General features: G+C 36.0%; 2 protein-coding genes across 3 annotated transcripts in view; one reads left to right on the top strand and one right to left on the bottom strand.

Annotated features, from left to right (window-relative positions):
- Window positions 1–13,666, top strand: part of PPP4R4 (protein phosphatase 4 regulatory subunit 4) — a 69,086-nt gene extending 55,420 nt beyond the window's left edge. For both annotated transcript variants that reach the window (XM_030482997.1, XM_030482998.1), the window contains 11 exons: window positions 290–395; window positions 1,221–1,368; window positions 2,762–2,906; window positions 3,796–3,837; window positions 3,929–4,003; window positions 6,363–6,438; window positions 6,833–6,913; window positions 7,250–7,343; window positions 7,778–7,836; window positions 8,713–8,851; window positions 12,503–13,666. In XM_030482997.1, coding sequence (XP_030338857.1) covers window positions 290–395; window positions 1,221–1,368; window positions 2,762–2,906; window positions 3,796–3,837; window positions 3,929–4,003; window positions 6,363–6,438; window positions 6,833–6,913; window positions 7,250–7,343; window positions 7,778–7,836; window positions 8,713–8,851; window positions 12,503–12,527 — 990 coding nt within the window. In that variant the 3' untranslated portion in view covers window positions 12,528–13,666. The remainder of the gene's footprint in view (window positions 1–289; window positions 396–1,220; window positions 1,369–2,761; window positions 2,907–3,795; window positions 3,838–3,928; window positions 4,004–6,362; window positions 6,439–6,832; window positions 6,914–7,249; window positions 7,344–7,777; window positions 7,837–8,712; window positions 8,852–12,502) is intronic.
- Window positions 13,667–16,644: 2,978 nt separating this feature from the next.
- On the bottom strand, window positions 16,645–24,542 carry SERPINA10 (serpin family A member 10). Its single transcript, XM_030482996.1, has 5 exons — window positions 24,461–24,542; window positions 20,652–21,392; window positions 18,840–19,113; window positions 18,593–18,740; window positions 16,645–16,864 (listed from the first exon to the last, which is right to left on the bottom strand). Exons 2-5 carry the CDS (start codon window positions 21,358–21,360, stop codon window positions 16,673–16,675), a joined length of 1,323 nt encoding a protein of 440 aa, XP_030338856.1. The 5' UTR covers window positions 21,361–21,392; window positions 24,461–24,542; the 3' UTR covers window positions 16,645–16,672.
- Window positions 24,543–25,143: the final 601 nt, after the last annotated feature.

The following is a 25,143-nucleotide window of genomic DNA, read 5'->3' as shown; positions in this document are numbered from 1 at the left end:
GAGATGTTTTATTTTCTAACACCTGTAATATAGAAGGCACCTCCCAAATGTGGAATACTTCAAGGCATTTAAGAAATAGTTGAATAAACAGCTTAGGTAGAAGGGATACAGAAGTAGGTGTTTCATGAATTGGTCAAAATTCCTGATTCTCCATTACATTATGACAATTATTTCAAAATTTATAAAGTTAGGCTTATTTTAGCTATTTTTTTCTACTTCTAGAATTTTTGACATTTTTAGTCATATTTCTTCAGGTATGTTTAATTTTGTTCCCTTTATTTCTTTCAAGAATGTCCTACCAGTCCAAAAAGCAGCTGCTCGAACTCTCTGCGTTTATTTGCGTTATAATCGCAAACAAGAACAGAGGCATGAGGTTATTCAGAAACTGATTGAACGTAAGATAATTTTTCCATGATTACTTAGAGATGCCAGTTAGTCTTGACTGAAGATCTATTTCTATATATAGTTATATTTATTCAGTGTAACTTCCTGCCATCATTGGAGGGATTGCACTTAGAAGACGTTCAGTTGCTCATATTATCACCAGGCAAAACACATTGTGTGTATGCGAGGAATATCTGAAACTTGGGATATGAATTGGGAAATGAATTGGGAAAGAGGCAATGTGAGAAATTGATAATATGCCAAGACCCCTCCAGTCCTACTGCTTGAATCCAAAATTGCTCAGCTGAAAGTGCTGCAATATACAAAACAGAGTTCCTCTATAGAAATAAAATTCTCTAGAGGCTTCAGCATAAGAAGTGCTGAATAAATCTTCGCAGAGATTAATTTATGAACAAGTTAGTCACGTAAGGTGACTTTCTGGTCTATGCTATGTGTTTGAAAGCTAGGTTAGCAGTTTGAATAGTTCCCATTAGCAATCCTTAAAGTTTACACAGTAATTTTGATACACCAGTGACATGGTTTGATTGGCATACAGGGCTTTGTTCAACACAGTAGCTAATTCAGTTACTATTTTTGCTTTTTCAAATGGTTAGAGAGACCACTTGTGTTTCTGAAGAACAATGCTCACTGACAGGTATGGTCATTGAATTCAGAAGTCTAAGTTTTCACTGAAATAAAGAATTGAGATCATCTGAGGAGGTGTGTCTTGTGATGAGTGTGACTATCATCTTTGAAATGTTAGGTTAACCTTTGAAATGTTATCTATCTGAGATTGAAAACTTAATAGATAATATCTGTGCATTGTTGTTTTTCAGAACTGGGCCAAGGAAAAAGTTACTGGAACAGACTTCGGTTTTTAGATACATGTGAATTCATTATGGAACTGTTTTCAAAATCATTCTTCTGTAAATACTTCTTTCTACCTGTGCTTGAACTTACACATGATCCAGTGGCAAATGTGAGGTACTGTACAAAGAGTATGCAGCAGTAAACAGGAAATAAAAACTTTTAATGCTATATTTAGAAATATTGCTACAGGTTTCACGTCTTGCTTAAATAATGGGACTTGAGTAAACACGTACAGAGCCTTCAGGGTGATCAATATTAAAGATGTAGGGCACTATGGGAATGATGTTGGAAAACCACGTAAGTAGGTCAGTCTGAGTGTTGGGGGGACTCATCAAAAATGTCAGGTTTTGGGAGTGAAAGGAACAGTGAGGCTGAGGAGCCAACAGTAGGTGAGAAGAAAATAATTTGCTGTTTCATGGGTATAGAGAGAGAAATATAACTTCACAGTCTCCATTAACTTCCATTCATTTCTATCTCTTTTTACACAAAGTAAAACACACAAGCAGTTCTTCAAGTAGTCTGAGCTTAACAAGTTAGCATAGGTTTTACCTTGTGTAAAAGTTTTCTACTTCATTGTTAAAGTAAATTCAAGAATATAAAAATATAAGGGAATTTGGTATGTTATTCATTTTTTTGCTTTTAACAAACATTTTAATTAAAAGTGCTATTGATACAATATTAAAATTTAATGGAAACTTGAAATAACTTGCAATCCCTTAACTGACATTAAAATTAATTTTGTCATAATTCTTTTTTGGATTGTTCCCTAACACTTTTTACAGAAAGGGTGCACCATCTATAGTGGACAGAAGTTTAGAAGTCAGACATATTTGTTAGCTCATGATTTTAAAACAAACATAGGGAGATATTCTAGCTTTTCACAGAGTGGTGTAACTCTGTGATGGAAGTTGTGAAGATTAAAATGTTTTGAATGTGTGAAAACAGTAAGATGAATTTGCATAAGAATATCTTTTTGAATGTTATCGATCACAAAGTTACCTTCATTCTTGCAGTTGTATGGAACTGCGGTTACATGAGTTTTGATGAGACTTTGGCTGCTTTGTACCGATGAACCAGATTTCCAGTGTATTTAGGTACCTGAAAGAGTTAGACGTGTAGATAATTTTTAAAATCTAGAGGTCTTCTTATCATTCTAGGTTAAAACCCAACCAACCAAATGAACAAAACCCAAACGCCAAACCCCTCAAACCCAAAACAACAACAAAAAAACCCCAACCAAAAACTCAGCCAAAACAAAAATGATAACAATTAAAAAAAAAACCCCAAAAGAAATCTTTATTGACTTTCAGGACTGTTTTCCTGATCTACGGAGTTTTTGAAAATGTTACAGTATATCTGGAAGCAATACATAAGCAACAATAATTTTCTGAAAAATCAAACCTACTAACTATTTTATGTGAAATGCTAGCATGCAATACAAAATTTAATAATGTTTATTAAACATCTGCATGAAAAGGTGAATATATACTTTTTTTTTTTTTTTTAGAATGAAGCTATGCTATTTGTTGCCAAAAGTTAAATCTACTCTGAAGATACCCACTGATAAACATTTACTTCAGCAGTTAGAGTTATGTATAAGGAAACTTTTGTGTCAAGAGAAAGACAAAGATGTCCTGACTATTGTAAAAAAAGTAAGCATTTTTCTTTTCCAGCAGCATTTTGTTTTGGGGTTATTGTTAAAAGATGATCCACCTTATTCTTTCTGTTGATTCTCTTAATGTAAGAACAGGAGACTAAAGAATTTTATTGTCTATCATATAATTTTGGACAATTAAGAGAAGATGTAGGGTACTGCGTTCTGTCAAATTTGAGAGTTGCTGTTTCCTTGGTTACTAATATTGTGGTTATTTTATAGCGACTGGGATCCAGGACTAGCTCAATGACCGTTTGTGAAAAAATAATAGATGACTAAAGATAGGATTAAATATTGACCCTAGTAAAAATGATCAAGTCTTTCAGGTAGAGATACCGTGTTGATCTATATATTTACAATATACAGATAAAGGATTCGCATGATTTTGAAATGTTACAAATGTCTTTGTAATGTGAATATTCATGAAAAAGTACATCTTTAAGGGATGCCCATGCTTAGTTTCAACGAAGCCATGAAGTAGCTAAAGTAGGTGGCTTCCTTATATGGCCAGTCTGCAGGAGAGAATGGGTGAGCACCTGGAGCAGGGGAGCATCCTGGCTTATTCACAAAGTCCTGAGTTGTTTTTATAGTCTTGGTTCCTAGTTCCATGCTCCAGCCATTCATGCTTCTGTGCTTTCTTTGACTGTACTTTGAATTCTAGATAGATAGTCTGTCAATTATTAGTCTTCTTCATGAGTCTCAGCAGTGCTCTGAGAATTTTTAACTGCATTTATAGAAAAAAATGCAAGCATAGGCTTCAAATGTTTATGAAGAAAAGGCATGTTTAATCTTGAATATGACTGTTCTAAGCTGCTTAACTGGATAGTTTTTTAGTTAAAAGTGTGGCATGCTGCTGAGTAACAATAATGTTTTGATTTTCTTTATAGACAGTGTTAGAATTGGACAGAATGGAGATCTCTGTAGATGCTGTAAGTACTTAGTAACTTTAATACTTACAAAGTGCTTTTAATTCCCATTTTCATGTAGTGATTTTTTATTTTTATTGATTTTATTTTGAAGTTTCAGAAAAGATTTTACGAAAATGATTTATTGGATCAAGAAAAAGAGAGACAAGAACATCTCCTTTTGGAAATGGTATATCTTATGAGTACAATCTGTCCTTTTTTTAGTAGTTTGTAGCTAAATATTAATGAGGCAATAATTTTAAGGTAGGGGAAGTGCACATTATGGAGACACCTGGTAGGTTCATAATCTGTGTGTGGTTTCATTTTACAGTTTACAACAGGGTTAAGACATAAGTAACATGTAACTTCCTTTTCTGTACTACCTAAATTTTGCTGTATCAATTAGAAAGGCAAACTGTAATTTCTTGAAAAATACTCATGTGTGATGCCTCGATAGTTCTAAAATCCAAGCCCTTCAGCACACCTTTATGAAATCATTTTAGGTAGCTTAGCAATTTGTCATGCATGTATAACATAATAAATCGAATAATGAAACACCTCAGAATTGACAGACAGCTTCCTTAGGCAAAGCAATGAATGTCCTAGCTTTTGTGCCAAGGAAGCTGAAGAAGGCTCTGTGTGTTGCAAGCTTTGCTGTTAATCAGAAAAAAGGCCATTGATATCTGCCGGCTGTCAGGAGGGAGATTTAGTGCAGGTTGTATAGACCAAAGGTGCTGAAAATTACTTAGGATTTGGAAGAGAAGTCTGCAGAATGGTTTTTCAACTTATAAAACTATTTACCTTTAGTCATGTCTGTAAGCGAAAGCTGCAGCAGGTGCTTCCCCACATAGCCTACTATGTTTTCACAAAGCCTAGATGAGATTACTGCAGTATTCTGCTCTGCTACCTCCTCTCCAGCCTGAGGTGAGAGAAGGTAAGAAGGTGATAGGATTTAGAAGAAACTGAATTTCATTAGCATGGTTTCTCTGACTGGAGGTAATGAAGCTGCTCTGTAGTGAACTAGAACAGATTCAAGACTGTCCAAAAAACACTTTTTCCTCTCTGGGATTCTACAGAGCCTACATTTCTGACCCACTTTAAGGTCAATAGGCACTGCAGACCTTCTCTTGGGTAGCAAAGGTTCAAGCTTTGTTATCAGGACCTGCATACGTATATTCAAAGACTTGAACTTAGCTTTATCAGTTTTTAGGCAGATAAAATAAATGTTTTTATAGTGAAAGCAGTTGGGGCCGTGGTAAATTAGCCTCTGGTATGCTCTTTGTTACTGTTTATTGTATAATAACATTAATTTTTACCCTATTTCTGCAGCTAGACTTTAGAAGAGCACCTGTATTTTTGTGATATATCCCATTGAAATGGGCATACCTTCTGTATCACAAAGATCTCATTAAGCGTTGTCTGTGAGAAGCATGCTTTTGAGGAACTGGAGATGCATACAGTAAATTGTGACATCCTGGCAGTGTTCAAGGCCAGGTTGGACAGAGTCTTGGACTGTATGGTCTAGTGTGAGGCATCCCTCCCCATGGCAGGGGGGTTGGAAATAGATGATCTTAAGGTCCTTTCCAACCCTAACTATTCTATGATTCTATGTTGCAGTCACAAATAGATGAGGAGCCGGTGAACCTACTTAAACATATCTGACTGCTACAGATTTTAATACTGAATATGTTAATACATTTTCTTAATTTTAGCAACTGTCTTAATAGAAACTATATTCCAGCAACCTTGACCTGAATTAATAATTATTATTTTTTTCTTTTTTTTAACTTGGGTAGTAATTAGAATGACATTAAAAAAATAGAGTAGAACAATTACGGTTCACTTGACACTTTTTATTATTAACATAGTACAGAAAATAAGCTAACATTAAATAGCTTTTTGAAGGTGGAGTGGTATCTATTCAACAACAATCCTGAAGCAAGTATTGACTTTCGAAATTATTGATGTAGCTGTGTTAACACTGTTATCTGTTTATGAATGTACTCTCAAAAGGTCCTAAGGCTAGCTAATATTACAGAAAGGCAAAGAAATTCCTTAAATCTGAACAATTGTAATACTTGGTTTTCATAAAGGCTTATCAAATGCAGATGTTAATTTTAGACCTTTAAAAAGTTTAACATATGTGAAACACTTTACCATTTGAGAAAAGCATTTTCATTGAATTGTATGTTTAACTTAAAAATATTGCTAGGCCTATTATCAGATTATTTGTGTAGCAAATTTCTGTTTTTTTTTTTTTTAAAAAAGGCCAGGTGTAATTTTAATAATAAGTTATAAATCTGAACCTCAACTCTGAGGTTCCTTCATAATTGCCGTCAACATTTTTTGGTGTGACTTTTATATACAATATGTACCCTGATTTAATTTTGTTCTATTTAATTGGTTATCAAGATATTCACTAGGGGCTGTAGTAAAAGTTGGAGAGAGTAGGAATTAACTGTTATTTTGGTGATTTGGAAGCAATCTCCAGTTGGAAACACAGTTTATTTTTTTCTGAGGAATATCTAAGAAAATTATCCGTTTTTTAGGAACAATTAGAAAAAGAGAAGCAGCAAAATGAAGGAAGATCTACAAATATTAATAACAAAATATTTGAAAAGAAGCGTAAGTTTGTTTGTGTACATTTTGTTTCTGCATGCATTGCTCTTCTGCAAAAGTAGGAGAAAGGAGCAGAGAAAAAACATACAGTAAATAGTTTTCGAAAGTGGCAATAAAACTTTTTTTCTATATATTTCTAAAAATACTTATAAACACTGGCCTCATTATATTAGAGGGAAGACTTTTGGCTTTATTAATAAAACACATGACAGTTTTAGTTCTCTGGTATTTTTAATTTTGGCATGTAATGTAAGTACTTGTCTGTGGTATTAGTGAAGTATTAGTAGCAATGGATTTGATATTACTGCTGGTTATCCCAGGGCTGTGATATGTTATGTCCTCTTTCTTTTTTTAAAGTTAAGCTTTAAGAGACGAGTATTTATACTTGGATTTTTTTTAGGCAGAGATAGTAAAACATCATCAGGTTTGGCAAAAAGTATCACACTCTCTGTTCCTGGAAGCTCTTCTGCTACATCAGCAGGTAAGAACTCTCAAAAACTCTTCTCGAATGTTTTGGTGTAACATTAGCAGGTTAAAACCCAGCAAAGCTGCTGTTGGGATTTGTGGGCTAGTTTAACCTACTACACACAGGAAATTATTCCACTCCTAGAACTGAATGTTTTCGATGTTTTTTAGTTCTAGTTTAATCTTCAGTATATAAGTAAGTGACATGAAGTTTATTTATTATTATTGAAGTATTTAAATCAGTTCCTTCAGCTAGCATAAGCTGACAGAAAATTATATTAAAAAGTGATTTTAATTACCGGAGAAATGCAATTATATCTATGTTAAAAAATTTTGCTGCTTATAATTTTAGGCAAAGAAGACAAAAAATCCAAGTTGGTTCGGAGCCAGTCTTTCAGTACTCAAGCACTACATCCAAAATACAGCACCTTAGACAAGTGTCCTAAGTATCTTTATTATCTTAATTCCTTACCTCGTGGGCAACTGTTATGAAATTATATACACATGACTCTGTGAAAGTAGTGATGTGCTCACTGAATTGTGACCTTAATTTTCAGCCTGTTTAATTGATTAAGGCATGCAGTTTCGAACTGAGGGAAGATATATCATTTTAAGGCATGCTGAATCCTACTCATTTGTTATGTATTCCTTTCAAGTTAATATGTCACCTTTTATCATATATTAAAACAAGTTTTGATATGAACTGCTAAATCTAAAGAAATTTCAGTATAACTTTCTAATTTAATTTTTTCATATAAACTCAGAAATAACCTCCAATATTATATAAAGGGCAGGATGATACAATCGAGAGAAACGTGTTTCTATAATAAGCAGTTTGGTTTTGATCTTTTTTTTTTTTTTTTTTTTTTTTTATTAAAAGCTCTGCTACAGGATATACGTCTTCAGGAATGGGAAAGAATTGTATGTTATCCTTTACTGGTAAGTAGGTTATTCTATTATATCTTATATTAGTTTTTAGGGGGGGGTGCTCAATATGTGGGCCCCACATACACCCCATTTACCAGGCATACTGTAAGATATCAGTCTCCTAAAGAACATAGAATAATAGATAGCCAATACATTTCGCCACTTAAATGCTGGTCTAGTTAGTCTACTTTTCTTTTTTTTGGTTGCATTTTTTGTTTTGCTTTTTGTTTGGGTTTTTTTTTTTTTTTGTTTGCTTCTTTTTGGTTTTGTTTGGGTTTTGTTACATGTAGGTATAAAGTTATATTTAAATGTAGTAAAAGTAAAATGAGTTTGACATTTCTTGATATTTTGGATGTCATAAAAAGGTTGGTTTTGCAATTTGCCTCCATCCATTTTACATGAGGAAAGGGTCATTATGTATACCTTCTGTTGAATTAGGGGAGAGAAACTGCTATCTGGAAGTGCCGCTCTCTTCATTTGCTGTTGAAGAGTATGGATCATTAAAGATTAGAGTGAGATTAGTGGCTTCCTGGAGGAACCTGTCTTTTTTCCATTCAGTACCAATAGACACCAGACAATTACCTTGGATTAAATAGATACATTTTAAGCACCTAAAGATTGGCCAGTTAAATCCCACTGTTTTCATACATGAAATGTATTAATCTTATCTTCCAAAATGTGTCTTCTAATTATTTTTATTTAGCATTTTTCCATAAAAGAAGAAGAAATGTTAAGTTGAAACCATTCTGTTACAGAAAGTTTAACTTTTGGATTATTGCCATAGGAAATATGCCACAATTGCCACAGAAAAACCAGCTCATTCTGTTTACTCTCTGTGTACGTTTTTCAGACAAAATCCTTTGTCTGAACTGCAACTCTTTATTTCAGATGATTCATTCCGGACTCATTCTAGTGGTAATAGTGGGAACGCTGCCTTCCCTTCCAGTTCTTCTTCTCGCAACTTATTTAACTCCACTGACCAGAAGAGCAATGGAAATAAGGAGAGTCAGTCCCGAAAGATGAGCATGTAAGTGGTTGACAAGAGTTTAAATCAAGCTTATGGGTAACATTTTTCAAAGGGAACTGAAGACACTCATGTGAAATTAAGCTTGTATTTATGATACTTCTGCACCCAGAGTTTGAAATACTAAAATAGCAGGGTAGAAATGTGATGTGTGCAATTGCAAGAGTTTTTAAGATTGCATTCCTTTTTAATTAGGCTTTCACATTGTTTCCTCTGCACATGTTTGCATTCAGCTGGAACATTGTAGGGAGGGTGGAATGCGACAAAGTGAAGGTTATTACATTTGATGTATAGTAACTACAGTCACAGTGATTCAGCTGCCTGTAGTTGGAGAAATAGAATATATGCATTGTTAGATGATATAATTTTTCCTTTTCCTTTTTATATACGTCTATATTTTTATGTGTTTGAGAGTTATGTTGAACTGGTACTGCTACTTGTTGTTAAGGCTGCTGCCTTTGCCTTACCTTAATCATTTAGGTAAAAAAATTTCAATGCTACGCATCTCCCTCAGGCTGGTTTTCTTTAAACTTTACCCTAAACTGTTCAACATTTTGCAAGAATAAAATCACAGATGAATTTGTTTGCTCCTGTGCTAAAACTGTAAGTCCTAGAAATTCGCTGTGATGTGTACTTACTTAGCAAATACCTGTAGACTCTAGCAGCGAATTCCCTTCATATTCCTTTTACACTATAAATTGTAGTTCTAAATTGCTGTCATTGGACTGGCTGTAATTTTGGGTGCTCAAACTGAGATTTTTCTTTGCTATTGGAGATTTGATTTCTGAGCCAAGTTGGAATGGAGAATTGAAAGGAGCAAGCTATTTCAAGAAACGGAGGTTGTTTGGGAAAGTAGGCTTAAATGTAATAGGAACTAGAACTGGAAGCTGAAAAATATGGGGAAATTCAAGCAGGGGCCTTGGAAGTCTGAGTAGGTATGAGAGACCACCATGAGAGAATGAAAGAGTCGTCCAGGATGTGAAGTTATAACTTGCCTCAAAGATAATGGAGCTGAGACACGGAGTCTACACCAGACAGGAAAGAGGAAACACACTGGTTTGCCAGGTATAAAGAGAAAACAATAGTGAAAGTGATATCTCTTGAGTGGTCCTTTCTGGGGTTTTCAGGTTCCTTTAAAAAACAAACCAAAACACTCCCCCTGTCACCACCTTTTCTCATAGATACAAGTGAATAAAATTCCCAAATCGTAAAATAAAACACTCAAAAGTTTAACAAATATAAGAACTTGTTCTCTGAACAGCTTGCATTCAAATACTTGTATACTTTATATTATGATACACAGTCTTTTGCTGTGTGATTACATAGTGTTTTTCTGCTGCAATTTTACCACCTTCACTGTACAAGATAAATTTGTTCTGGAAAGAAATCAAGCTTGCATAATGACGTATTGTTTTTAAAACTAGATTTTCTTTGTAGAAAAGGTTGGAAGACAAGTGGTGAATGAAGGTGGACTGTTTCTGTTGAGTCAGTGGTTTCACAGCAGAAGTACTTTAAAGTGCCAATTCAGATTGCACTCTATCCCTGCCTTGGCCAGAGTCTAATGTGTGTATTAACTCACAGTACTTCAGACTTGTTATAGGTGATCATGAGGTGGTCACTAATTTCAAAGCACATGATTTCAAACTCAACAGATTAGTAGACATGCTGACATTTTCAGCTATCCATAACATAAATTGGACTGTATCTTGAGTACATAAAATGACATACAGTGCCAAATATTTTCAAAAATCAGGTGTGGTCAAAACCCCATGTGCTTTCACTCTAATCACTGTATACCTCTGTTCCCTCTATTTAAAACTGGAGAATTAGTTCTAATGTTATAAATCTTTTAGCAGCCATTGCAGAAATTCCAATTACCCATCTGTCTCACAAAATTTGGAGAAAATAAATGGATTAATACTCACAAAGCAAAGACTTTTCTATCTATCTGTCACTTAAAACTGATATCTTTTGCTCGAATACAAAAGGACAGAAAAAACCTCACACAGAGCAGTTTGTACCTTTGTCTTCAGGCAGAAAAGTGGAATGTAAGAGACTAGGCTTCAAGTCTCAGTGTACCACTGAGGTACATTGGTGAATACCTTAGCAGCAGACTATTTGAAAGTAGGTATCTGATCAAACACCATGAACTGGATGCTCTCTCTAGTTCAGAAAGTCCCTAAACTGCATAGTGTCAAAAGCTAAGAGAATATACTAGGGGAAGAAAAACATTTTTGGAGAAAGAAGAGCAGGCTTAGGATGACTTACATATAGTTCTGAATAAGAGTTTTAATGTTCTATGTTCTTATGGGAAAATGCATCTCTCAAGTTAGCAGAATGTCTGCTGCACCGCAGATTCAATTTTTCTTTTGTAATGTAGACCAATACTTGTTTTCAAAGAAAATGGAGCAGCTCTATAAGGAAATATTAAGAGATACAGATACAGGAATAGTTGGTGTTCAATGCATTCATCCACATAATCTTGTTGACCACAGACGTGTTTAGCTCTACCTCTTTTATGTTTCTTTTCATTCAGAAAATCAGCCCTGATGCTAAATATACACATATTAATAAAAAAGTCATTTTCAGGGAAGAATGAGGGGTACAAGTTTTCCATTCTGTAAAAAGTGGGAGTAGATTTATTGTTGCATAGAAATCAATTTCATAATAATTAATTGAAGTCAGTATTTTCTAAGATGTCCACAACTGACCTTCAAGACATCCACATTGGTGTGTGACCATGTAGTAAGCATTATATGTGTAAGTATTTTAAAGTAGTGTCTTTAATCCAATCATATGATTGCTTAGGAAGTTGAGCATAAGATGAAGTAGTTCTGCCACTGATCTATTACACTTTAAGTTGCTTACTTAAAGCTTCTAACCACATTTTCATCCTGCTATTTAAGATGGTAAGATTTCTGAGGTCCAGTGGGTCTGGCATGTGATTTGGGTCCCATTTCTCAGATCAAGCTAGTAGGTATTCTGACACTGATACATTATCATGATGGGTTTCATCAGCAATTTAAAAAATGTGAAACAGAACAATATATTGTGTTGTTTGTAAATGATACTGTAAAATATTGATGCAAATTAATATTTCCATAGAGTTCTAAAAATTAAGCCCCATTCTTTGACATATTTCTGACCAATAAAAACAAGTTGATAATTGACATAGCTACAATTCTGTGAAGTCGAGAACAATATATTTAAAGATTAAAAATTGAGTCTCTGAAAAATCAGAAATTGCCAATTAATGTGGTCAGCAGAAGACCTAGGAATAACACTGTGAAGAGCTCAGAGTTTCTCTCTCTTGCCCGTCTCCACTTTCCCCAGGCTTTTATGGGTTAAGCTGGAGACTTGTGGCATTATTTGTAGCCGCTAGTAGGCTACTTGGACTACCTTAACATCTTACTTACAAGGATCTCTACACAACCTTCTGTAGAAAGCTTAATGGAGAAAAATATACCCTTCTTGTGAAGAAAGCCTTCAGAATGTGTCCATTTGGCTTTTTCAGTAGGTACAGTAGAGCAGCTAGTAATTTTTAAAGTACAGCAGCTGAGTTATATTAAAATGTTACACACAATAGCAGTTTATGTTATGTTATTTAATAATATAGCAAAAACATATTATGTGTGTTTCTTCTTTTGTATGAAGAAAATCCAGAAAATCAAACTCTTAAGATCTTCTGACAGAAAAAAAAGGGAACGAGAGAGTGGTGGAAGCAGCATTCTGGTGTAAGGTGGGAGCAGCAGACGGACTCTCTAATGCCTGGAATGAATAAAATGCATCTTGCAATGTTAAAACTTTTTATCTTTTAAATGAAATCCGGAGATGTAAAATAGGTTCCAATAAATAATGTAACAGTTACAGAATTCTAATGTTGTAGTGAAATGTTATGAAATATAACTTCAGCTATGTGCTCTTAATCTGCTGCAGCTAAAGAGAGGATTTTGTTTTCTTCAATTATGCGTTTGTAGTTCAAATTCTTGGATTTAGAATACACATACCCAGTAATTAATTGGCTTATTTACAATTATAGCAATTGTTAGCACCCATGTTTTATGCAAGAAATAGAAGGAATTGTAATTAATATGAAAAAGTAATCCCACATTTTAAGGAATATTGAAACCTAATTTAAGACCAAAGTCCAAAACCATTGATCAGTCTATATCATAAGCTTTAGTAGCATTATGCTGTGAATTTGGAGGTAATGTTTTTACAAGTACTAAGTAAAGTGCATAAAAATACTGTGTAAGTTTCAAAGCAACCTAAAAGCAGATGTCTTCAAATGATATAAAAAAAGTTTTATTTCATAAGTTTTGTTGTATAAATACCTGGTTTAATTTTTAGTATTTCAGATTGTATTTTCACTTGAATAATTTATAATGATGAAACTAGTTTTTAATCAGCTGCTATTGCAAGCTATCATGCTTCAGTGATGTCATCTGCATTCGTTTGTATTAATGTTAATGTTTCTATCAAAATTTGACTGTGGGAAAACATGCAATTCTATTTTGAAGAGTTCTATTTATGCCAATACTAGAGAGAGAGCCTATGAAGCTATTGTCAGCTTCTCTATTTCAGAGTAGAAGCAGCATAAATATATTGATATCAGAAATATGTGGTTTTTAAAATTTATTGGTGTATGATAAAGGTGATCTGATCTGTGAATGCATATGCGTGTGTGATTACTTTTTATAATGTAAAAATATGAATGATGATTTACTCAAAATAAAACCTAGGACAATGCTGTACATGCATGTTCTTGAAAAAAAACCAACCAACTCTCAGGGCATCTTTTATAATTAAATAAAAGCATTTACCTATAGAAGGTATTTATTTTAAATAATAACAACACTGGATGTATGCTGTCTTGTGTGAAGTACAAAATGTGTCTTTGGATTTAGCAGTGTTTTGCTGTCTGAATTCTTAAGCTTCTTAGACAGCAGTTGGATATAAGAGTATTCTCTGTTAAGTCACAGACATTGTTTGGATTCTGTGGAAACACTCCAGTTTTCAGTTTGTTCTGTAGCCTGGCATAGGATCTTGTAAATCACAGATTTCTTTAAAGGCTTCTTCAAGTATTATGATGTTTAACATTCAATATTGGAACAAATACGCAGATGACCTATACTGACTCCTCCTAGGTTCTGCTTTTGTCTCATTAATACAAACAGATACTCCCAGTTCCCCAGGGACAGCTAACATCCCAGCTACAGCTGCTCACCCATGGGCTGCAGGAGACTGCTCAGTCTGTTCAGTCTGACTTCTGCCAGGGACCAAACTCGTATCAGCAGTACCCAGCTGCAGAACAGGACTCAAAACTGTGTTTAACCCTCCAAAGCCTTTACTAGAGCAATGCAGAACAGCCAGTAAGTTCAGAAACTTGAATCCAAGCTGTTTCTCCCCTTAATAAGCACGTAACGAGTTCTAATACAGTCTCTTTTGTTTCTTATTGGCTGTTGTATGTCTGTCATTTTTAACTGATTAATTCATTTAATGCTGATAACACGTACTCCGCTCAATAACCCTACTGTGTATTAAATTCTTGCGATATAATCTTTAATTGCTTTATTTAGACATCTTTTGGTCTGCACATCTTCCTTGTACAATGCTCCTGGTGTCTTCTGTATACTTTCATAAGTCTGTCACACTACAGACCTCCATCCCAGCAGTCTTTTTTGGGGCTGCTTACTTCTGGGTTACTTCTTGGACAGCACCAACACTTCTGAACCCTTTGTAGCACTGTTTTTACCTGCAACTCAGAATAACAGCTGTAGGTCAACTGTACAGTGCTAAGCGGGTGGCTCTGATATAGAGCATCATTCCTCCTATTATTCATTCAGAGGCAGAAATGAGTGATTCTTTTTCTTTCCTGGTACATTCATACTACAATGTGGACTTAGGTTAGATGCGCCTTTGTGTTTTAGTCAGATACCAGAATCTGCCTGCTAAATCCTTTTGCGAGTGGCTTACACCAGCGTCCGGGTTGCTGTGGGTAGACCTCTAGTGGTAACTGATGTGATTTTTAGAGATGTTTGTCAGCTTTACCCCGTAATGTATCTTGTGTATCTTCTCTTGCAGATGCATCTCTCTGTGTTTACTGATAGACACTATGAAGCTTATATGTCAAATGATTTTGAAAACTCTTCTCCCCCTTTTGGGCAGCTGTTTGTGAAGGCTGTATGAGCAAGTAGAGTAATGCTTAGGTCTTTAAGTTATATATAGCTAGAAGCAGCTTTTTGCATTTTTCCATGCTTAATATATAGGACTCTAGTGCTAATAAAAATTTGCTAAATGTTAAAGATCTTGCTGTTTGGTTGGAATCACTGCACTACTTGAATAGAGTGAATTGTATTTTGATCATAGAAATATTTTTCTGAAGCATTTTTGCAGCACCTTTTCGATTTTAGGATCAACTCTGTGAATAAATCTATTCCACTGTTTTTTGGAACTCCACACAGGTTTTTCCTACCAAAGCCTGTCTTAGTTCAGGCATAGAGTCCTGTTTTGTAGTTCACCCTGATATCTAGATGATAATACATGCAGAAATTCTGTTTTTCGGAGAGGCCCAGCTTGGTGTTATGAAGCAGTCCAGATTCAGATTTTACATGTTCAGAATATCTAAGTTATTTTTCAGAATTATTTTGTCTTTAATAGAAACAGTATTTTAAAAGCAGGCGCATCATGTACCCTGGGAAAATGAGGTGCTTTGATACTCTGAATAAACACTTTGAAAGAGGTCATACTCCAAGCTGCTGCAGGCTTCATGATAGACTCAGTGTAATTTCTGCAGTAATAAAACCTCTAGGCAGAGGCTGTAAATTCTCTTTTAGGGCTTGATCCTTCTTCTGTTTTTGTAAGTGGCAAAATTCTGCTAACACTGAGGTCAGTAGGTTCTTAAGTCTCATTGAAACAGAAGATAATATTGAGGAATATCAAGCCTGTGGTGTTTGGGAATGAGCTTCCTGAATATTTTGAAAGTTCAGTTTTGTGTTTGGCTTTTTTTTTTTTTTTTTTTTTTTTATTTAACTGGGTTTTTTTATTTGCATAGTACATTTTACAACAGACATTTTTGCCACTTTAGGCCTTAGTGAATTTAGCTTGTTACTTGGGCATTAATATAAATAGGATGACCTATTGCTAGCTGGAGAGACAAAATAGGAGTTTGTATTTTCATATTTCACTGTCTTTTTATTCTAATGTAAATTAATAAAACAGTGTCTTGGTTTCAGCTGAGATGGAGTTAATTTTCTTCCCAATAGCTGGTGCAAGTGCTGTGTTTTGGCTTTAGTCTGAGAACAGTGCTGATAACACAATGATGTATGGTTGCTGCTATGTAGCGGTTACCTTGGTCAATGACTTTTCAGTCTCTCATGGTTTGCCAGTGAGGAGGGGCACAAGTAGCCGGGAGGGAGCAGAGACAGGCCACCTGATCCAAAGTAGCCAAAGGGGTATTCCATACCACAGCACATCATGCCCAGTATATATACCAGGGGTGTCCAGAAAGGGCTGCTTGGATCAGGCAGGGCATTGGTCAGCGGGTGGTGAGCAATTGTATTGTGCATCACTTTCTTTTCTTGGGTTTTATTCCTCTTGCTCTCTTTTTGTTACCTCCCTTTTCATTACAATTATTATATTTTATTTCAAGTATTAAACTGTTCTTATCTCAGTCCATGGGTTTTACCTTTTTCCAGTTCTCATCATCATCACACTAGGGGGACGAGGGGGAGTGAGCAAGCTGCTGCATGGTACATAGTTGTCAGCTGGGGTTAGACCACAACAAATGCAAAAAAAGCCCAGTAAGGAAACTGCTTCCTTTATTTACATTTCTGTTGGATCAACTAACCTGCCAATGAACAGTAATGTTTTAAAAGTTTCTTCAAAAATCATAAAAAGGAATGGCCGGTCCACTTTGATCACAGGAGGCACTGTGAATGCAGTTATTTCTGACCCACTAGCTGCTGTGGCTTCAGTTCCTTCTTCATCCACTTCAATTACTGCCTTTTGGACAACCTGAAATGCAATTTAGAAATAAGGTATGTGACAGAAATAAATACTAAAATGACAAATGTTTTTCCAAGTGCAAGGCACTCAGTTTAAGTAGGCTTTTATTAAGGATTAAAAGGAGTAGTCCTGTGCAATCTAGCTCTGTCTGCTAGACTGACAGACCCTTGTGCTGTCTACTTTAGCAGCGGAGGGGGTAGTACAGCCACCATGACCACAATACTTGCAGTGTGGATGCTAGTGTGCTTTTCTACATTTCTGAGCATAGAGGTTTTGTTCTTGCAACTGGTAGCATGAAGCAACCATTGCATTTTTATAGTGCTCCTCTGACACCTAACAAGGGAGAGTTTCTCAAAAGGGGGAAGTCTGTTTTCATCAGTCACAAAAACTGACTGGCTGGATATGTCATTCACAGTTGATTTTGTGAGCGCTTAGGCAAATTCACCAATCTTGGCTTTTTTTCCTCTATAATTTTAATTTGTATATTTCATAGCACAGAGTAAATATATAAAGCAATGAGGTACAATCCTGCATTGGTCTGAGGATCTTCCCTCTCCATTGAAATTGCGGTTTGGCAGGGTGTGATTCTTTTCCATTTTTGTTCTTTCAGCCTGCATGTATCTCTGAGTACTGCCTCTGTATTTGGATCTGAATTGGTGAACTGCTTAGGCAGCTAGTGCATTCCCAACATCCAGACTCTTAATTCTAAGAATGACTTATGCAAAGACAGTTGAAGGACTTCACCAGTGTTGAGCTCTTTGCTAAATATTCTTAAATAATGAAGCTGGATATCATCATTCACAGGGACAGGATGCTTCTCTGGCACTTTGTAGCTGAGGAATATATTGCTTCGAATATCAGCAAGTGCTTATTCAAGTGTGATTTTTTCATAACTCAAGAGAGTTAACTGTTGGCAATCAGCATGAAATAGTTGTATGATTAAGAGAAAGGGAGAAAAGTACTGCAGATTGTTGTATTTCCCAAAACTGAAATAGTTCATACAAACTGAAAATTTCTGCGATTTTATCTGTTTTAAATATTTATTGTTAGGATGTTATGCTTTACAGGAAAGGTTATTTTGTTAAATCAGCACAATTTTGAAAAACTCTAGTTCAGGGCTTAGTGTTTTTGAAACTTGTATAGAAGTTTTATCATACCACCTGTTAACAGTTTTGGCAGATCACAAAGGCTTCTGTAAGGTTTGGTGTAGGAAGACTTGTAACAGCATCACCAGTAGCTTAGAAGGTTTCTTTCTGATAGGGTATAAATACCTGAAGGAAGGGTGCCTCCCTCCCTTCCTCCCTTCCTCCTTCTTTCCTTCCTTCTTTCTCTTCTTTCCTTCCTTCCTGCCTGCTTCCCTCGCTTTCTTCCTTCTTTCCTTCACTCACTCGCTCCCTCCCTTGCTCTGGTTTTTCCCATTTGACTGTCATTTTCAATGTCTTTCTTGCTCACAGTTTTTGTTTAATTGTACTCATTCCTTGCCAACCTTCTTGAGGCAGAGCTTTCCTCCTGTGATGGGTTAACTTTGTGTTGAACACATATGACATATAACTGCCGCTTATGCAGACCTCATGCTTGAAGCGAGAGCCATACTGGTTAAGGTGTGTAGATTGCATATATTTGGCAGATGAGATCCTTTCCTGTTAGTGTCCCTGTAAGTGCATATGATATAGTCTCTTGCCTGGGCCATTTATGTACTATTATAGTCCAAATAGCAGATAATTTTGGAAGGCTTACCTGTGAAACTGCTACATATCCTTGATCTGTGAGATGACTGAGATCTGCTGAACGTGTAAAGAGATTTTTAATTCCAAGAGCATGAAGTAACTTCTTCATTTTGTATTTTTGCTCCAGTTTGAACTTTGGAAATGAAATATCCATTTTCCTGTTTGGAAAAAACCCCAAAAAAGTTCCTTGTTGTGCTTTGTTGCTTTGTTGTGATAGACATAAAAGATATTATGGCCAATGAGTTTTAAAGTAATACCTGGGTTTCATGTTTCCCAGCCAGGATTCCACAAGCTCTGTAGTCAAATGGTCTTCAAGTGAAATGTAATCTCCCTCCTTTTCTGGGATGACAATCAGCATGTGGGCTTTCCCTCTGTAGGGTATCTTTATCACAGTGCATCTTAAGTTCTCATCAAAAGTTGAATTAATTTTATCTGACTTGAACATCATGGGTACCTGTACACTTCTGTATTTGTTTATGTGGAAAGTCTCCATTTCTGTGAATTTGGAATTAAATGGATAGACCCACTTGCCTAGGGAAAAAAAATAAATTAAATAATTCTGTACATTCAGACTTGTTCAGAAAAATGTTCAGAAACAGTTAAAAAAAAGTAGAGGATATTTTCTCTATCTAGTTGAAGTAGATGTCAGTTGTGTCTGGGATAAGTGGATAACAACTGTAGTATATTTAGCGTATGTGCTTTAATTTTTTTTACAGCAGGAAAAAGAAGTAATACACAAAATAAACTCCTTCATTTGCAGGAAAAGAAGAGAAATCTTTTCCTAAGGTTGATTAGTTGCCACTCAAGTTCAGAACTGATAGCATTTTTGTCTATTAAATGCTGTATGATCATCCATCTTTTATTAACATGTCACCTTCTCCAAAATTCTCCACCAGCTGTTCAACATCCTGTTGTTCAATTAATTATGCAATATTTTGGATGGGGATTCAACAGTGCACTGACTTGTAAGGTGCACGGGAATGTGACCTCTTCTATACTAATGATTCTGATCTCTGCTGTTGCTTTAAAATATAGCCACAGCCATCTATCTCTTTTCTCTGACTTTCTGCCAGGGAAAGTAACCTCGGCATTGGACAAACTGCACTTTTGTAAATACAAAAGAATAAACTTTTTTTTTAGGTAATTTTTTTAGGTAATTTTAGGTAATTTTCTTTGTTCTCGTGTGTGTTTGTTTTAGTGGGGTTTTCATGGATGGCATCTGCTGAGTACTTTGGACTGGAGTAGTGGCTGTGACTGCGGGTTCTCTGCAGAGCATTGCTCTTGTCCCCTCTGTCACCGTAGCTCTTTTTGTTTTTTGCTAAAAGTGGGTATCTCTGGTTTCTGTATGGCTGTTTCAGAGTAAAGGGTGGGCTATAGCTCCCTGTCATTACCAGGACATCCTTTTGGAGTCCTTTATCTACCTATCTTCTAAGACAGTGGTCAGAAAAGCCCCAACAACAGGAAAAGGAGCATAAGATATTTGGCAGTAGAGGTCCTCTCCAGAAAACAGTCTCTGCCCTATACAGGTATTTCTTTCCCTCGCCCTGTAAGGTAATATAATGGGGTACTTTGGTTCATCTGGGGAAAAAGATTCTTGACTGAAATAGAGATTTATTTTTTTTTTTTCATGATTTTGTGTACTATGTAAAATCAATCAATTATTTTATGTCCAGTATCCAGCATTCAAAAGACTATCATGATTAAGGCTTTTTCATTTTAAGTAGTGAAGAAACATTAAACATCCTTTTCAGTCATAAGGAGGGATCATTCGAAGGTGTATTAAAATTGTTTGTTGCAGGGCTTTTTGTTCTGTTTGAGATTCTGTTGTATGTATGTATATGCATACATATACATGTGTATGTATGTATAATAAAGCATAGAAGAATTGTGGTTCCCTATCATGAAAAATAATTTCCTATTAAATAAATGTAATAGCAGAAACTAAATTTAGATGGAGACATAGAGCAAACAGGACATCTAAATTCATTTTAACTTCGCCTAATATAGCTGAAGTTAGAGTCCTGATTCTTTTATTAAATGATCACTTTGCAAAATAGAAAACCAGTTACCTTTAAAGACAATGTAGTCCACAAGTAGCAGTTTATTATGGCGGTCAAACTCTTCAAAAAGCTCTGGGATTTTTCCTTTGGTCCTTTTGTTAATGTTTTGATTTATGACCAATTTCGCCTGCGTAAAGTTTTCAAAGTCCACTTTCAGGAATTCCATATCAAAGTACTGCTTGGATAAATTGAGAAAAGACTCCTTGAGTCTGAAGTCCTTTTGGATAAAAGAAAGAGTACCTTGCACAAGGAGAAGTTCTTCATTCATTGTGATATTATCTTTCAGTTGTTTAAACAAAGCTGGTAAATGATGATGATCCACCCTGTCCTTCAAAGCATGAAGGTTTAGCCCTTTTACTATTTGTCTGTGTGTTTCCCCTTTGGCTGCCAGCATATATGCAGTCATGAGAGCTGATACAGAAAGAGGAGAGATGATTACATTATTATCATGTGTCATTGCAATTTTTCTATATAGGTTAAATCCAAAATTTGCAGTCTTTTCAGTGAAGTTGTAAAGCGTGAATTCTTCGAGACCTCGGTCTTCAAAAGGCTGTGAGGTATTCTTATGATGATGCCACTCTTCAGAAATAGTGACATTTTTATTTATTTCCAAGAAATTATTCTCTTCTTCCTTCTGTGAAATGTTATGTTTGATGCCAGCCTTGATGATTTCAACACATATTTCACTTAAGAGAAGTAGGTAAATTCCTGTTTTCATGTTGACATTCAGTGATGAGGTCTTTTCTTTTCCTAAGTAAAGAAAATGGAGAAAGAAAAAAAAAAAAAAAGGCACCACAATGACTTTTTAGTTTGTTCTATTCAAAATGCAAAAAAAGATCATAGATATAGCAAGGCAATCTTTCTGCATCTTCAGTGTATTACTCTAAACCTAAGATCTGGTACTTACCTGAAAGTTCAAATTTAGACCAGTGAAAGAGAGAACTTTCCAACATCATTAAGTGAATCCAGAGATATATCATGATCTTCTGGTATTGGTGGTTCACATAAGAAATATTTCACTGATTTTTCCCTTGCCAACTTGCAATTCCTCTACAAAATGAAACCCAGTTTTCAAGTCGCAATATGCAGCTCAAAAATTAAAAACTGGCTTGTTGGACCTGTGTCTCAGCTTTTGCTCCTATAAAATTGTTGTCATCTATAAGCACAAGAATTCTAGGCAGCATGTGGTGAAATTACATGCTTGCCTTTCATCATTGCATTTCACTTTTCATCCTTCTGCTATAGGTTGTTTATTACTCCCTTAACATCATTCTGCTGAACACATGCCAAAGGTTTCCCTGTTCTTTCGTCCTTTACTGTCCAGCAAATGCTGGAGCAGGTTTGTCAGTACCATCTCTGAAAATACCAAGTATCAGTGTCAAGTAGCACAAGGATGAAACAGTTGTTCTGTGCTTAAAATGACAATATTTTACACAAATTTTGATTTCTGAGCAACATTAGTACAGGGTCTCTCATCTCAACAAAATGTTTGGAGAGGACTCTGCGCATCTTACAGAAGGCCTCGGACAAACTTTAGCATCATAGAATCATAGAATGGTTAGGGTTGGAAAGGACCTTAAGATCACCTAGTTCCAACCCCTCTGCCGTGGGCAGGGACACCTCCCACTAGACCAGATTGCTCAAGGCCTCGTCCAGCCTGGCCTTGAGACATTGCTTGTGTAAATTTGCACACACAAACACACTTTTCAAGCACAAAATGCAATTATGCTTATAATTCATCTTTCCATCAAAGCAACATATGAACTTCTCTCCTGCACAGCAGTGTTGAATTGCACCTTATGGAAAAATTTTGAATGGCCATAACCTTCAAAAATGCGTTTTCCCATTGTAAATTAAACATGATGTTCAAGACCACCAAGCCTGCACAGAATCATTTTTTCTAGCAGTGGCATGCAAATGGATAAATGAGATGAAAAGATGGATTATACAGCCCATCATTAAAGTAGTAAGTGATTCAATAATCTAGAAAACACATGGCAACTATTAACTACTCCTTTTACGTTAAGGATTTGTAACAGCAAATTACAGTCATTGTATAATTTGTGACTTGGCACATGGGAAAGTTGGTTTTATTTGATTGCTGTTTATTCTGAGTTCAACTGAATTTCACAGTTGCCTGATTCAGGCTGTGGGAGTTGAGTTAGTCCTGAAAAGCTATGTTGATGTGAGCCCCAAGACATTTGGGTGCCAAGTCACAGGGTGCTTTTGGCAGTCAGGTGGTGTGCTCTTTTCTTTTGAAATAATAGGTCACATTCTGTACTTGGTGCAACACAGATGGGCTGTAATGACTTAATCGGGAGGCACTGAAATCCCTGAATGTTATGCCTCCCCTTGAGTGCATGGCAGGAAACAGAGTAAAATATGCAGCATTCTGTGATTGTGAATGTTTTTTGCTTTATTTTTTTTTTTCCCATTAATTCTTGCTTGATTTTCAGTGAGGTTCCCAGTACCTGGATTTTGCAGGACTGGAATAGAGAAGGGGATGACTTGATTTCAGCTGCTGCCTTCCTGGCCAAACAGTGCATGCGGCTTCTGCATGGTTGGGATATTTACTCTCACAACTGCAAGCAGTGCTGTCAAGAGCTATTACAGTAACTGCTAGGCATTTCTGCTCCTTATGTAGTGACCCACTTCTGTGGGAAGTAACACAGGCACTGAGGTACTATTCCTGCCACAGTGGTGTGCCTGCCCTGGCAGCCAAGAAGGAGTCCTTTCCGCTGGGAGTCATCCCTACTTCAAAGAGGTATCCTTGCACACTGCAGAGTCAGCTCTATCAAAGAGGCAGGGATTGCAAATTTTTGCTTTTGATCGTATTCAGTCATGGAGAAAGGGCTTTCTGCAACAGCAGCAGTCTCTCTAAAAGAGCATCAGGCCTTTCTGCTCATGAGACGTTGCAGAGCACTAGCTCTTCATCATCTTTTCTGGGCATGGTGCAATTCCTGTGCAACATCTGACAGTGTCGTGTTTGGCAGACGTCATTGTTGCGTCTCTCTCTGAGAGGTCTGGGACAGTACACAGCTCGGGCAGGCCACCAGATCCCCCCAGCACATGTGAAGGGACTGAATGGGGAAAGCAGCGAGCTGCCTTCCAGAGGACTCTGCCTTCCTAAAGCAAATAGGTTTCATGCTGAGAGGACAGGAGAAATGCAGAAGCCCTTGTTTACAGGCACATCCCAGACCATTCAGCACTCAGAAGAGTCCTGCATCTTCAGGTATATACAAATGCTACTGATTTGGGTCTTATGGACATCACAAGAATAAGAACCTCACAATTGCACTAAGCATTCACTGCAAATCTGAGATTACAAAAAATTAAAGTTAACATTACAGCAGCTTTATCGTTTACTTTTTGTAACAGTTAGAAATAAAGCATATCCCTTAGGCCTAGGAAAAACAGTTCTGGAAACAATAAAGTGATATTTTTGCACATTATAGACTTGTATTTTCAGACCTGAGTGAAGCTAATTTTAGAGAACTCACTTTATGCATAGTGTAGACAGTTCATTAGTAAACATATTAAGTATTAGAGCAAAGTGAACATTCCATTTTAAGAAATACTTGTTTCTACTTGTCTCAGATATCAAGGAGAGAAGTTTCTTGCTCAAATGTGTTTTTCTTTTGAAGGCATTAGAGCAAGAGAAAAAATATATTAAAATGCTGATTAAGATCTAGAATAATTTAAAACATCACATCTAGAAAACAGCTGATAAATATATAAAATTATGTGTAAATATATATATAAAAATATAATAATCCATCTCCTTACAATTTAAATGCTTAATATAAATCTTGTCTTACCTATTAGGTAGCTGCTCTGTAACTTTTCTCCATCAACTACGTTTAAAAACAAGATGAAGGTGTCTGTCCCACATAGAAGTTTTTCAACAAATATTTGCTCTTCCAAACAGCGATAATCTGGTTTTGTCTGTTATAAATTAACTGCTTTATAAACATAAAGTATTGTGTTTCCCATAAATGGCACAATGAGGGAGGGTTATATTCCAGTAAATACGTTATATCTTTCACGAGAAACAGGAGAACAGTACAGTCTTTGCATCCAGCCCTTCGGCACCCCAATAGGATTTGGCCCCACACATCCGATTACCCATGAGAATTATCTTACAGACAGGCTCTGATCTACTCAGTGGTGGAAGCAGTATCCAATCCTGCTTAAAAAAGCCTTTTTCGTAAAAAAATAGGTCACTATTCACCTTGGTGAGGGGAACACAGGGGAGGGAAGGAAAAGGTACAGAACATTTCTAGGGGTGTTGTCAGCTCCCTTGCTCTGGAATTTGACCATTTCTCTAGAGGAAAGACCAGGGCTTCCCTCCCTGTTTCAAGAACACACCAGCTATTCAGTAACATATCAGTATGCCAAAATGAACCAACTGATAAGTGCTGAGTAATGTTTCTCTTATAAAAGACAAAATCCGGGAAGCTGATATTCCTGCAAAAGTTGTGCAGAGCTATGGGAAGTAAGA

The sequence above is a fragment of the Strigops habroptila genome, chromosome 4, assembly GCF_004027225.2.
Source record: "Strigops habroptila isolate Jane chromosome 4, bStrHab1.2.pri, whole genome shotgun sequence".
NCBI classification, from domain to species: domain Eukaryota; kingdom Metazoa; phylum Chordata; class Aves; order Psittaciformes; family Psittacidae; genus Strigops; species Strigops habroptila.
Note: the sequence above shows the minus strand (reverse complement) of the source record. Positions and strands in the feature narration are given on the sequence as shown.